Source organism: Coenobita brevimanus, chromosome 39 (assembly GCF_032717465.1).
Source record: "Coenobita brevimanus isolate Jiangsu-jjx chromosome 39, ASM3271746v2, whole genome shotgun sequence".
NCBI classification, from domain to species: Eukaryota; Metazoa; Arthropoda; class Malacostraca; order Decapoda; family Coenobitidae; genus Coenobita; species Coenobita brevimanus.
Genome location: NC_136992.1, coordinates 14,539,520 through 14,552,193, shown reverse-complemented (window position 1 = coordinate 14,552,193; position 12,674 = coordinate 14,539,520). Strand labels below are relative to the sequence as shown.

The following is a 12,674-nucleotide window of genomic DNA, read 5'->3' as shown; positions in this document are numbered from 1 at the left end:
AGCTATACAGTAGAATGACCAGAAAGGAAGCTATAGATGAAGGCACAAACAGAAGGATAGAAACCGCAAGAGGGCAGTTTGGAAATTAAAGATATATGCCAGACTCGATCGAAAGCATTTTAGATGTCAAGTGCAATGACAAAGCCTTAGCCAAAGTCCCAAAAGGAGGATGACCAGGAGTCTGAAAGGTAGGTGAGATCACCAGTGGAGCGTCCCTGACAGAACCCATACTGACAATCAGAAAGAGGGTTGTGATAGGAAAGATGCTTTAAAGTTTTTCTGTTAAGAATAGACTTGAAAACTTTTGAGACACAGGATGTTAAAGCAATTGGATGATAGTTAGAGGGTTGGGAATGGTCACCCTTCTTTGGGACTGGCTAAATGAGAGCAGACTTCCAGCAAGAAGGAAAGGTACAAGTTGACAGACAAAGGCGAAAGAGTTTACCTTGGCATGGTGTAAGCACAGATGCACAGATCTTGAGCACAACAGGAGGGACCCCATCAGGCCCATATGCCTTGTTAATACTGAGGTCAGCTATGGCAGAAAATACATCAGTTGAAGAAATGTCAGCCATGAGGAAGTCAGAGTGGGGAAGTGATGGAGGAAGAGCACTGGAATCATCTAAGGTGGAACTGGAGGAGAAAGTCTGAGCGAGGAGATCTGCTTCATCAGTAGAAGAAATAACTACAGATCCATCAGAGTAGAAAATCGGAGGGAAGGATAATGAAGTAAAGTTGTTAGAAAGGTTTTTGGCAAGGTACCAGAAGGAGCTGGAAGAATTTGAGTTGGAGAGTTGAGAGCATTCGATACGGATGAAATTATTTTTAGCAGAGCAAAGAACAGACTTAGCACGATTCCAGGCAGAAACATAAAAATGATGTGATTCAGGGGTGGGTTAGCTCCGGTACCTTTTATAGGCCTTTTCCTTGTTGTGGGCAGCGTGAATAAACCAAGGCATTTTTGCATTAGTCAGAGCATATGAGAAAGAATGTATGCTTCCATGCCTGAGAGAATAACCTCTGTACTGTGTATGGCACATTCAGATGGCTCCTGATCATGTAAATAATAATCATTTCATGGAAAATCAAAGAAGTACTGCCTGTGAGCCTCCCAATCCACAGCTCCAAAGTGCCACAACTGACATTTCTTTGGAGGGTCCACAGGCCATACTGGAATGATAGGACAGGTTAAGGTTATAAGGTTGTGATCAGAAGAGCCCAGTGGGGAGGAAAGATTAACAGCATAAGCAGAAGGATTAGTTGTAAGAAAGAGGACAAGTATGTTGGAACTCTTTCGAAGGCAGTCAGGGATATGGGTAGGGTGCCGTATAAGCTGCTCTAGGTCATTAAGGATAGAAAAGATGTAGGCTTGTTCACCAGGTGGATCAGTGAAAGGAGGGGAGAGCCAAAGGTGATGGTGAACATTGAAATCTCCTAGAATGGAGATTTCACAGAAAGGAGAAACAGATTGGTTTTGTGCTATCTTTGAAGTAAGATACTCGAAGAATTTTTCATAGTCCGTTGAAGTAAGATAGTCAAGGAATTTTTAATAGTCAGTAGAAGTAAGGGATAAGTAAACAGCACAGATATATTTAGTTAGAGAATGACAGGAAACCCAAAGCCAGAGAACAGAGAACTCAGAAGAATCAAGTTCTGGAACACGAGAGCAAGATAAGTCGTTGTGTACATATGCACAACAGCCACCTTTGGCTTTGAAATGAGTATAGAGAAAGTATGAGGATACAGAAAAGTTGCCTCAGACAGCTGAGTCTCAGTTAAGAAGAGGAAGTGAGGTTTAGAGGAGGAGAGGTGGTACAGAAAGAAAGTTAGAGGAAAGGCCATGAATGTTACAGAAATGAAGAAGGAGTGAGTCAGACAGTGGTTCCAGGCAGCTCTTTAAGTTGTCACTGGGAGAGGGGTGGATGGTGGGGGTATTTATGGTCCCCCCTCCCCCCTGGGTATTCTGAGGCTTGGTTATTACACTTTTTTTTTTTTTTTTTTTTTTTTTTTTTTTTTTTTTAAAGGACGTGTCATGTGTAATGTGCATGTAGTTTGGTGTTGACAGATAGAGAAATTTGTATTGGAGAGCATGCTGGCCTACTGTCTTTGTTACTGAAACACTGAAAAAGTACAGTACTCTCCCCAAATTAGTGAGGGTTATGTTCCAACCCCCCTCACTAATTCTTGAAATTCTCATTCTTGACGCCCTCCTGAAAATGACATTTACCTGTAATTGCGTAGCCTATGAACCACTGACACTGCAATGCATTACTCATAAATATGTTGAAACCATAAATTGACTTAGACTATAAAAATACAGTATACTAATGCAGTTACTACAGTTTACTGTACCTGTATGATGATGATGGGGGCCGTGCAGTACGTGATGACGATGAATGGTGAAGGGTACTGTACAACAAAGTGAGCTTAAATAAGCTCAGGTTCACTGGATGGCTCATCTGGGTCATCCTTGGTCAGTGATGAAGGCTGCTGGTTGCTGCCTTCCTTCCATCCTTCCTCTCGCAACAGTGGCGGATGCAGCACTAATTTTAGCTGGGCAGGACAATGCTGGCTTTCATGAAAAACATAGTTATTGGTAGCTGTGCTCTTTCTTTCTTTTTTCATGAAGCATGGCTTTGTAAGGAGCTATGACATCTTCTAACCCGCGCTGGAATTTGAGGGCTCGTTGCGTATTAGTATCCCACAAATTCTCACTCACTTCTTTTAGTGTACGCATCAGCTCTGCCAGATGTTCAAGGGATACTGCCTCATCTTCTTCTGCAACTGCAACACCTTCCTCGGGATCTGCCTCTTCTTCACTGGCAGACTTTGTCAGTTCATTAATTTCCTGGTCGGTTAGGACTTCTGAAGTGGATTCTACCAACTTGTCAAGCTCCTCTGCACTGATATCATCGAAACCTTCCCCATGCCAGTTTCAAAATCTTATCCACGGCATCTGATTTAATATCATTTGGTGAGAAGCCCTTATGATCATTGACACACTGTGGCCACAATTTCTTCCAGCCCGCATAGACTGTTTCCTTTTTCAGTTCCGTCATGGCTGCTTGCAAGATACTGATACAGTACTGTCTGCAGTGTTGAAATTGCACCAGTATATAGAAAGATGAAACACAGTGTCATGTTCCATGGCTTTGACAGTTCTCTGCATGCTCCAACGGGTATACAGGACTTCAATGCGCGAATTACTCCTTGATCCATGGGCTGGATAAGGAAGGTGGTATTTGGAGGCAGATACATAACTTCAACCCCCTTGGCTTCTAAATACTGTAGATCTGGGTGACTGGGGACATTGTCTAAGATGAGAAGAACTTTGAATTCCAGGCCCTGATCACTCAGGTACCGCCTGACCTCCTGACCTCTGGAATAAAGCATTTATGAAACCAGTAACAGAACAGAAGTTTGGCCATGCAGGCTTTGCTGTTAAACATCCAGTAAACAGGGAGGGACGATATTGTTCGTTTTTTCAAAGCCCTTGGATTTGCCGCCCTGTAGATCAGCCCGGGCTTGATGATATGGCCTGCTACATTGCCGCCCATAAGGAGAGTAAATTGACCTTTTGCAGTCTTAAAACCTGGTGCATTCACCTCCTGCTTACTTATTTATATCCTGGGAATCATTTTTTTTACAGAAAAGGGATGTCTCATGAGCATTGAAAACTTGTTCTGAGTTATAGCCCTTCTTATCAATCACCTTTTTTAGGATAATTGGATAGGCGGCGGCAGCCTCATGATCGGCCAACACTGATTCACCATAAATTTTAACACGTTTCAGTGAAAACCACTTTCGACAGTGATCAACCACCCCTTGCCTGTGGTGAATGCCTTTGGGTCAGGGTCTGTTGAACAGCCTGCCTTAGGTGTTTTCTCAGCAGTGTGACAGGAGTGAAAACTGTGAGCTTTTTCACAGATGAGGTTTGACTCCAGTGACACATTTTTGCCTCTACAATCATCTAGCCACAAAGTGAGTGCTGCTTCCATACGTGTTATCACATTTTCCTTTATATTTGCTGCATTTTTGGCACAACCACCAACATTCGTAGTCACAGCATGCTGTACGAGTATATGGGCCTCTCAAGTCCTGTTTTTTAAGGTATCACACAGCACTTTAGTTCACTTCAAATTTCCTGGCCACTGCTGAATTCGATTGTACTCCTTTCATCGTATCAAGGATTTTCATTTTCTCCTCGAGAGTCAAGGTTTTCTTAGGACACTTGCTAGGCTGTGGCTTACCACCTGAAGGTGGTATAGGACGTTTTGGAGGCATAATTAACACTTTACAACTAGAGCGTCACTGAGAGTACTCAAGAAAGGCCGCCAACGACAGTATACAATGGCTGTGCCTTTTGCCTGTGCGAAGCTGTACTGTACAACTGCGTGCCAAGTTGAAACTAAGCGTCATGCCAATTTTTGTAATTTTTTGCATTTTTTTTTAAGGAAGACCCCGCTAATTAGTGAAGTCGGCAATTCCGAGTTCGGCAATAACGGTGTTCTACTGTACAGGAAAGGGAGATGGTCAGGAACTAGTCCTGAGGGCTGATGAAACACGAGCTCCAGCTCTCCTTGTCATCAGCTATCCATCCACCCCGGGAGTATTGCCCTGCTCGACTCATGCGACTCATGCGACGGTCTACTCCCATAGCCAGATTTCAGACAGATTAAAAACTGACAATTCACTAGACCGAACAAAAGAAATGGGGGAGCATTCCCACAATCCAAACTGGGGGAGGCGGTGGCTCAGTCGGTAGAGAGGTGGCGTGCAGTCCTGACGGACCCAGGTTCGAATCCCGGCTGGGGCAGGGAACAGTTTAAGGATTTGAATTTCATTAAATCAGGCTTTACTGATCTACCAGAAGACCTACCGACATGTTGTAAAAATACCCCTGCTAATACCAATACACCAGTCCTGTATGAGACAGCCCTAGCATGTATTCAATATGGACGGTGGGTGTTAGCGCCGAAGTGGTGACATGTAGAGGTGTATGGTATGTAGGAGGACTGCTGGACCTTGATAGCAGGCTGTGAAGCCTATGCCCAGAGTCGGACACATTAAAAAAAAAAAAAAAAAAAAAAATAGATTCGCTAGTCCCAATACTCCGCCCCTCCTTAGGTTTGAAAGAAGCGTGTCTGAATGGGATGTGGTGGTGCACACGGCTGTCCATGTCCTCCCTCCGTCCCCTGTCTCCTCCCCCCCATCCCTCCTCCATCCCCCACCACACTCAGCACTGCCAGGCGTGTCTCTCCATTCCCCTGCGTCCCCCACCCATGGTTGTCTAACTCCCCGTCCCCAACCCTCCCGCACCCCAGCTTGTCTCCTGAGTGTGTGTGTGTGTGTGTGTGTGTGTGTGTGAGAGAGAGAGAGAGAGAGAGAGAGAGAGAGTCAGTGTGTGAGTGAGAGTGAGTCAGTGAAAATGAGTGAGAGAGTGAGTCAGTGAGGAAGTGAGTGGGAGAGTGAGTCAGTGACAGTGACTGAGAGTGAGTGAATAAGACTGGGTGTGGGGGGGGTAGTAGGGCAGTTTGGCTTTCTTGTCTCCCTCTCTGTTTCCACCCCTGGTTGACTCCCTCCCCATCCCCCCACCCTCCCCCACTCCAGCTTGTCACCCTCCAGTCCCCTTACCCTCTCCCACCCTTGTTTGTCTCACTTCCCATCCCCCCTCCCACCCCCACCCCTGCTTGGGGTGCTGCCAACTACCTGCCTGTCTTTTGCCCAGAAGCATCTCACACTGCATGTCCCACCCACCTTACCTTCCTACATGTGAAGTTTGATGTCTCATTTTTTAACAGTAGCATTGTTTATTGGATAATAACATTACCTATGGTGTTTCTGTGTCAGTATCTATTCACTGAGTAAGGTATACTGTATTAGATTTTGGGTTTCGGCCTTGAGCACATCTCTGGATTTTCAGTATCTTATGGGGAAAATTGCTTCGATATTTGACATACTCATTGACCAAACACTACCACTGGTACACAACACTACTGGATATTGAGGTATTGGTGTAATGTGATTCATGTATAATGATGTGAAATCGGACGAACTGTTGACAGGTAGGTTGCCAGGGTACGATAATGACAACCTCAGAGTTGTTTGCCGTGACTATAGGAGAGATTATATGAATGAAATGGAGGAGAATAGGGGGAGGGGGAGACCAAGGAAGAGATGGAGGGGTACAGTATATGAGAGAAGGTGGGTGTGAGCTGGAGGGAGGCAAGCATATGGCAGAGGACAAGGTGATGTGGAGGCGACTTGTTTGTGGCCACCCCTTGTGTGATTAAGGTCTGGCTGAAGATAGATAAATAGGTCAAGATTAGGAGAGTTTTGAAATATAAGCAAAGAAAACTTGAACCCCACCTTGTATATTACAGATCCCGTGAGCTGCAAGGGTTCTTGGATAGCATCCGGCGGGGTCAGGAACAGGTGCTGGGTGACCTGTCCATGATCCTGTGTGACCCTTATGCCATCAACTTCCTGGCCAACTCAGTGATCCGCCTCCTCCAGCACCTTATGAACAACGAAGCCATGCCCAGGGTCAGTTATTTTGTTGAACAGCAATTCCCAGGTGCTTGAGAGGGATGCCTTTACTTTGTGGCTCTGGTATAACTGAGTGACTCCTGTGCCTGGTAATACAAACCTCCATAACACTCTACCTATCCCTGAAAAGAAGGATGGTAGATTGGAAGATGAGGACAACTTCAGCCTGTAGTAGTAGTAGTAGTAAGTAGTAGTTGTTCCCCAGACAGTCTGGCCAAACAGCCCCGAGTCCCTAAGGAAGGCCATGACCGAGACCAGGCTTTCCCAGAGCTCTCAAGGAGTGTATGTTGTGTTGTTGGCACAGGCAGTTATGTGCAATGCAATCTTCTGTAATGTACTTACTAGTATGGGGTGCTTTGTTGCATCCTGGACAAGAGTCAGCGACGGAGTCATCCAGCCTCTTCTGGTGAATGTTTTTGGCACATCAGATAGAGTCAGGATTCCGGGGGCTTGAATGATGAGTGAATGGTAGCGTGGCTCATTGGATTGGGCAAATTTGGGCTGTCTGGACATTGCTACTCCTCACAGGGTGGGAAAGGAGGTCCAGATAATGATGATGATTAAAACTTTTGGACCAGATAATGAAGGTAATGGAGAGAGTTCTCAAAGATATGATTAGAGAAAGAGTGAATGTTGATGAGGTGAAGTTTGGGTTTATGCTAGGCAAAGGAACCACTGATGCCTTATTCATTGTTGAACTGGTTCAGGAAAATAAATAGGAATGGAAAGGGATCTGTACTTTGTTTTTGTTGATTTGAAGAAGGCCATTGACAGAATCCCTAGGAAGGTGTTGAAGTGGACAATGAAAAAACTTAGGATAGAGGAGTGGCTGGTTAAAGTGGAAATGGCTGTGTATGCAGGTGTTCACTCCCAGGTGAGAGTGAATGGAGATTTGAGTGATGAGTTTTCTGTGAATGTTGGCATGCATCAGGGGTCAGTCTTGAGCTCCTTGTTGTTTGTCATGGTACTTGAAGCTCTCTCACATGACTTCAGAAATGGACTCTCATCTGAGATGTTGTATGCTGATTACTTGGTGTTGACTGCAGAGAACGAAAGGGAGATGGAGGAAAGATATAGGAAATGAAGAGATGGACTAGGGCCCAAGAGTTTGATAATAAATGCAGACAAAACAAGTGACCAAATCTAGGGCTGGTGGTGACACTGTCAGAGCAGAGGGAATGTGGCCATGTGCAGTTTGCCACAAGGGTGTGGTAGGTTACTATATTGTGCAGTGTTTGTGGTAGGTGGTGCATGAGAAATGTGTTATTTGAGGTAGACTGCAAGATAATGATTTTGTGTGTGTATGTTGTATCCTACGCTCTCTATATAACCCTTGGTATGCTTCGCACTCAGTCTCGCCAAGTATGTTTAACGGCTGGCACTAATGAGTAGTTGGTAGCGTGTGACAGTAGCAGCGGAGAGTGTGGAGACAAGCCCAGAAGGGGCCCCTACAACCTCATAGGTTAGGACAACAAGATATTAAATACCCCTTTCTTCCCCAGACTCCCTCCCGGTTTTCCAAAAATTAACAGTTCCACACTAAGGTTACAAAACACAGAAACAGTTTTTACTTTAATATTAACAATCTGTTACAGAGTATTTACACTACTTCAGAAACAAGTTACACAGCTATAACATTAACTTAATATCCTGAGTCTCATCTCGACACAAGGGAAGTCTCAATCACTTATTTATGACTTGACAGCAACTAAGTACTTAACTTGATAGCCATATATGACTTCAGTCTATTTATTCAAGAGACTAGACAACCATCTGTGAGTGATAAAGGTCCACTTAAATGTTATAAGTCTTACTCTAAGTTAATTCTACTACTTTATTAATATTCGCCACAACCTGGAACATATGCATCAAATAATATTGCTGTTTTTTCCGAGTAGAGACTGCCGGTACTTTACTTTACTCTAACTGCACTTATTCACCTTGTGTTACTCTCCTGCAAGACTATTCTTCAACTACTTCTACCCACCAGTACCGCGAAGCCTATGGTCGTGTCTGTTCTGCCCGTCTGTCCCAGCTGGACGCAAGACAATTCTGTCTGACTGCCAAACCTTCTCTAGCCTCAACTCTTTCATGAGCGTGCTTATATACACCTCCATACGGATATTGAGTCACTAATACACCATACTCCATCCCAGTATACACCCTTTGTTCTCACTCACTGGCACACCATTATGGGTGGAGATTTCACAGATGACAACCACCCCCGGGACCCCCAGGGCACTCCGAGTACATTAGCCTCTACACCCTGGCCCCTCAAGAGCTATTATTAATGTGCATCCTGGGTGTTTTTTGCCTCTTACATAGTCACCCTCCTTACATATTCACCCTCCTTCTCCCATCACTCCGTTATTCACTTCATTTATTCTTGTATTTCATCTTCCCTTTCCTCTGCAGTTCTCTCCAGCCCTCGCTGTCTCCCAGTTCCCTGTGCTCTTTTCCACTCCTGCTGGGCACATGCCAAAACCTCAGCACCATGCTTATGTCAGAGTGTTTTATACACTGCTTTCAGGAACTTCTGACATTTGCAATCCATTGTCCTATCGTTCCCCGCTCCATATGTGTCTGGCCCACATCCATCTTCTTCTTCACTTCTCCTTTCTCCGCCTGCCTCCTCTCCCTGTCTACTCCCACTCGACCCAGGCCTCGGTCTGAAGGGGCCGTGTTAGTAAGAGATGGAGATGAGTCAGGAGCAGCGGTATTTGGGTGGGCGGGAAGTACATGATCGTTGCAAGCCCGACATCCCTACCCCCTTGTTCCCGCCATATACTCCATAGGGACTTCAGGGAAGTTCCCGGGGTATGCACCCCGGGTGGCGAGAAGAATGAGAGGTCGATCCAAGTTCAGGAACGCTCGAATGACGGTCCAATGCAGCAACAGCAGCGTCTGTTAATCCAACACTTATACCCTAGATAAGAAGCAAGGAACATAGCAATAACACCTGACAGAGAATAAACATAAATTGCTAGGGCAACTGGCTGGGCTGGTTTGGATTGGGGTTTTGAGAAGAAGGAGTTTAGATTGGAAGTGTAACATCTCGTCTAGGTACACAGGTGTGAAGGAGTTATTCTGGGGAAAAATCTCAGGGATTGCTAGTATGGCATCTAGTTCAACATGAGAGAGAGACATATTGAAATGCAGTGTGTGGGGATGTAGAGACAGTTTAGTATCCTTGGTGAGGGTGGCATAAACTTGAAGTGTGAGTGTTTCACTGTGAGCACTGCAACCGTCACCCAGGACCAAATGTCCTATACCTTTAATAATCTGAATGGTCTTACTTATCTCATTAATAGCACAGTTAAGAGTAAATTGCATAGGCTTATTTGTTGAAAAACACCACTTATCATTATTCTTAAACACAGGAACAAAGTTTTTAATGATCCTTTTCCTGCAGAGCTGAGGCACAAAGTCCTTGTTGAGGAATGTAGTACTCTCACATGTGCTAGTACAGTACTTGACCTCAACACTGGACTCTGCGGTTCATACACCAGCAACTGCTGATGAGTGCGACACTGAGTGAAATCGTCCATAAGCATATGATGTAAGCGATTTTCACTCAGCGCAATGAATTTGGCAGAGGGGACAGTTTTGTACATAGACATCTGTGTCAGGGACTTATAAGGCAAGGAAGTGATCCGGAAGACATCAAAAGTGTCTGCCGGGTCACCCTGAACCGGAATTAGTAAGTAGAAGCACACTGAAGGGGGAGTCTTGCAAGGCACTACCTTAACGAGATCCCTGTATAACACAAGGTATTCGGGTTGAGCAGGGAAAAGCAGTCCTGGTCTTATTAAAGAAATATTATTTAAAAGTTCCAGCAATAATGTATTTGGCACGATCTCCGCTCTCAAACGAGCTTACATCATATTCAGAAGGCCTAACTTAAATCCTTACATGATCAGCAGTGATATCTGACAAAGCTAACTGAAGATTAAGAAAAGCTTCAAATGTGCGAGCTTCGCCCTCTAACTCCAGGGTTTGTATGGAGAAGAGCCTAATTACCGCATGTGAAATATTAGTTGCCCGCTGCAATTTAGTAATTGCAGCATGCATGTGTGACATGTCTCATATACAGTAGTCGTATTTAGTATTTGTGAGTGAACATTTAACACTCGACGCTCATTCTTGGACATCTGTACAATCTGACCCAGTCTAGTGTGAATTTCGTCCACCTGCTTCTGGGTAGCAGTCCCAAATAAAGCATTAGCAACATTGCCGACAAGATCAATTGCGCCTCTAGTTCCACGACCTGACAGTGGTTTCTCCCACAACAAGTAATTAACAGAATTCTTTAAGTCAAATCTAATTTTAAACACGTTGAAATGAAATCAAAGTCTCTTAATGACGACACAAGGGTGGATGAGTTGTCCATGTGATCTATGTTCCACTGGACAGAGTCAACCAGATCCTGTGCCTCAGTAAGTGGTCGGTATAACTCATCTTGTATTAACAAGACAGGGACAACATAGTGATTTCCTGTTGAAATAAGTTTGGAGACTGGAGAATAGGTGAGGCCTGTTGGAGCAGGTTTTTCAACATGGGGGTCAATGTGCCTAGTCTTTCCTGACACAACGACTGCAAGCAGCATAACCTGGAACAAAAATAAAATAACATGACTAGTATAACTTATTCTCTACTTGTCTTCCTGTCAGTGTGTTCTGTTGGTCTGTCCATAACTAGAGGTAAGTCTTCTACTGTTGTGTGTGATCTTAGGCTGTATTTGGGGGCTGACGCAGGGCTGAGGCTGCTAGCTGGGGAGAAACGATCTAGCGCCGGGCCGACCATTTTACTCGGGGACTCCTTGTCTCCACTCTCCTCATGACTGCTCCCTCTGTTTTCTGTCTTACCTCTGTCCTCGCTCTCATCTTCGCTTCTACCCTCACATTCGCTTTCATTTCTACTTTCATTACCATTTTCATTCCCACTCTGCTGAACTAGGTTGGTACCACCCATAGAACTTTGATTTACTGGCATGTTGGATGATTGTCTTGCACCGCAGCTAGATACCAGAATGGCTGTAAAATCATCTGAGCCGTCCTCACCATGACCATCATCATCATCATCTGTTTCATGTACTGGGTATGCCTGACGTACATTCTTATTATCCTTAGTGGTGAGGCAAGATTCAGGGACTACTCGCACACGATCAACATGAAGGGTGGGGACAGCTCCATCCTTCACACGCCGTACTTTAATTACAACATCACTAACATACTCCGTGACTCTGTATGGTCCCATGTAGAGAGGCTGTAACTTCCTAGCAACTCCCCGTTTAGGAATCGTACTTACATACACTCTGTCTCCTACCTTGATCGGTTTCACTACAGCCTTTTAAGCCCTATAATTCTCATGCTCGGTACCAGCCCGGTCCAAGTACAATTGACATCTTTGAAATACTTTAGTGGCCATGGCTGCTAGCATGTTTCGCATAATCTACATTGTAATGAGGTTGAGTCTCGTGTATTGTCTCATAGGGTACCTGTGGGTCCCTCAGGTACAACAGGAAATAGGGCGAGTCCCTGATCGACCTGTTATACCCTGAATTGTAAGCCATGCATGCCAAATGTATCATCCGGTGCCAATGGTTTGCATTACTTTCGATCATCGTACGCAAGATTTTAATGACAGTTGCGTTCACTCGTTCTACTAGTCCATTTGCAGAAGGGTGATGCAGGGTTGTAGTGACATGCTTCAGCTTCAATATTTCCACAATGCCTCGCAAGGTAGCATTCACGAATTCAGTTCCTTGGTCTGTGACCAATTGTTGAGGAGTTCCGTGAAAGCAAACAACTCGTTCCACAAACACACGAGCTACCTCTTCTGCCGTCTTTGTTCTCAGTGGCTCAGCAACAAGAAATCTGGTTAGTGTATCCATTACCGTAAGACAGTATTTATGTCCAGCCTCAGACATATTTAACAGTTCTATAATATCCATATGGACCCGATACCATGGCGCCGGCACATCTGGGTACCTCATAAGTGGAGCCAGGGCATCCCCCGACCTCTTAGAGGTAATGCACTGTGTGCAGTGCCGACTCAAGTTAGTGATATCCTTGACCATAGTTGGCCAATATGCAAATCTTTTGGCACGCGAAATAGTTACCTTG

At 44.8% G+C, this 12,674-nt stretch overlaps 1 protein-coding gene across 1 annotated transcript in view; it reads left to right on the top strand.

The window, feature by feature from the left end:
* NELF-B (negative elongation factor B) overlaps positions 1-12,674 on the top strand; it is a 162,362-nt gene that overhangs the window by 65,804 nt on the left and 83,884 nt on the right. Inside the window, exon 7 of the mRNA XM_080270148.1 lies at positions 6,384-6,546. Within this exon, the coding sequence (XP_080126274.1) occupies positions 6,384-6,546 (163 nt within the window). The remainder of the gene's footprint in view (positions 1-6,383; positions 6,547-12,674) is intronic.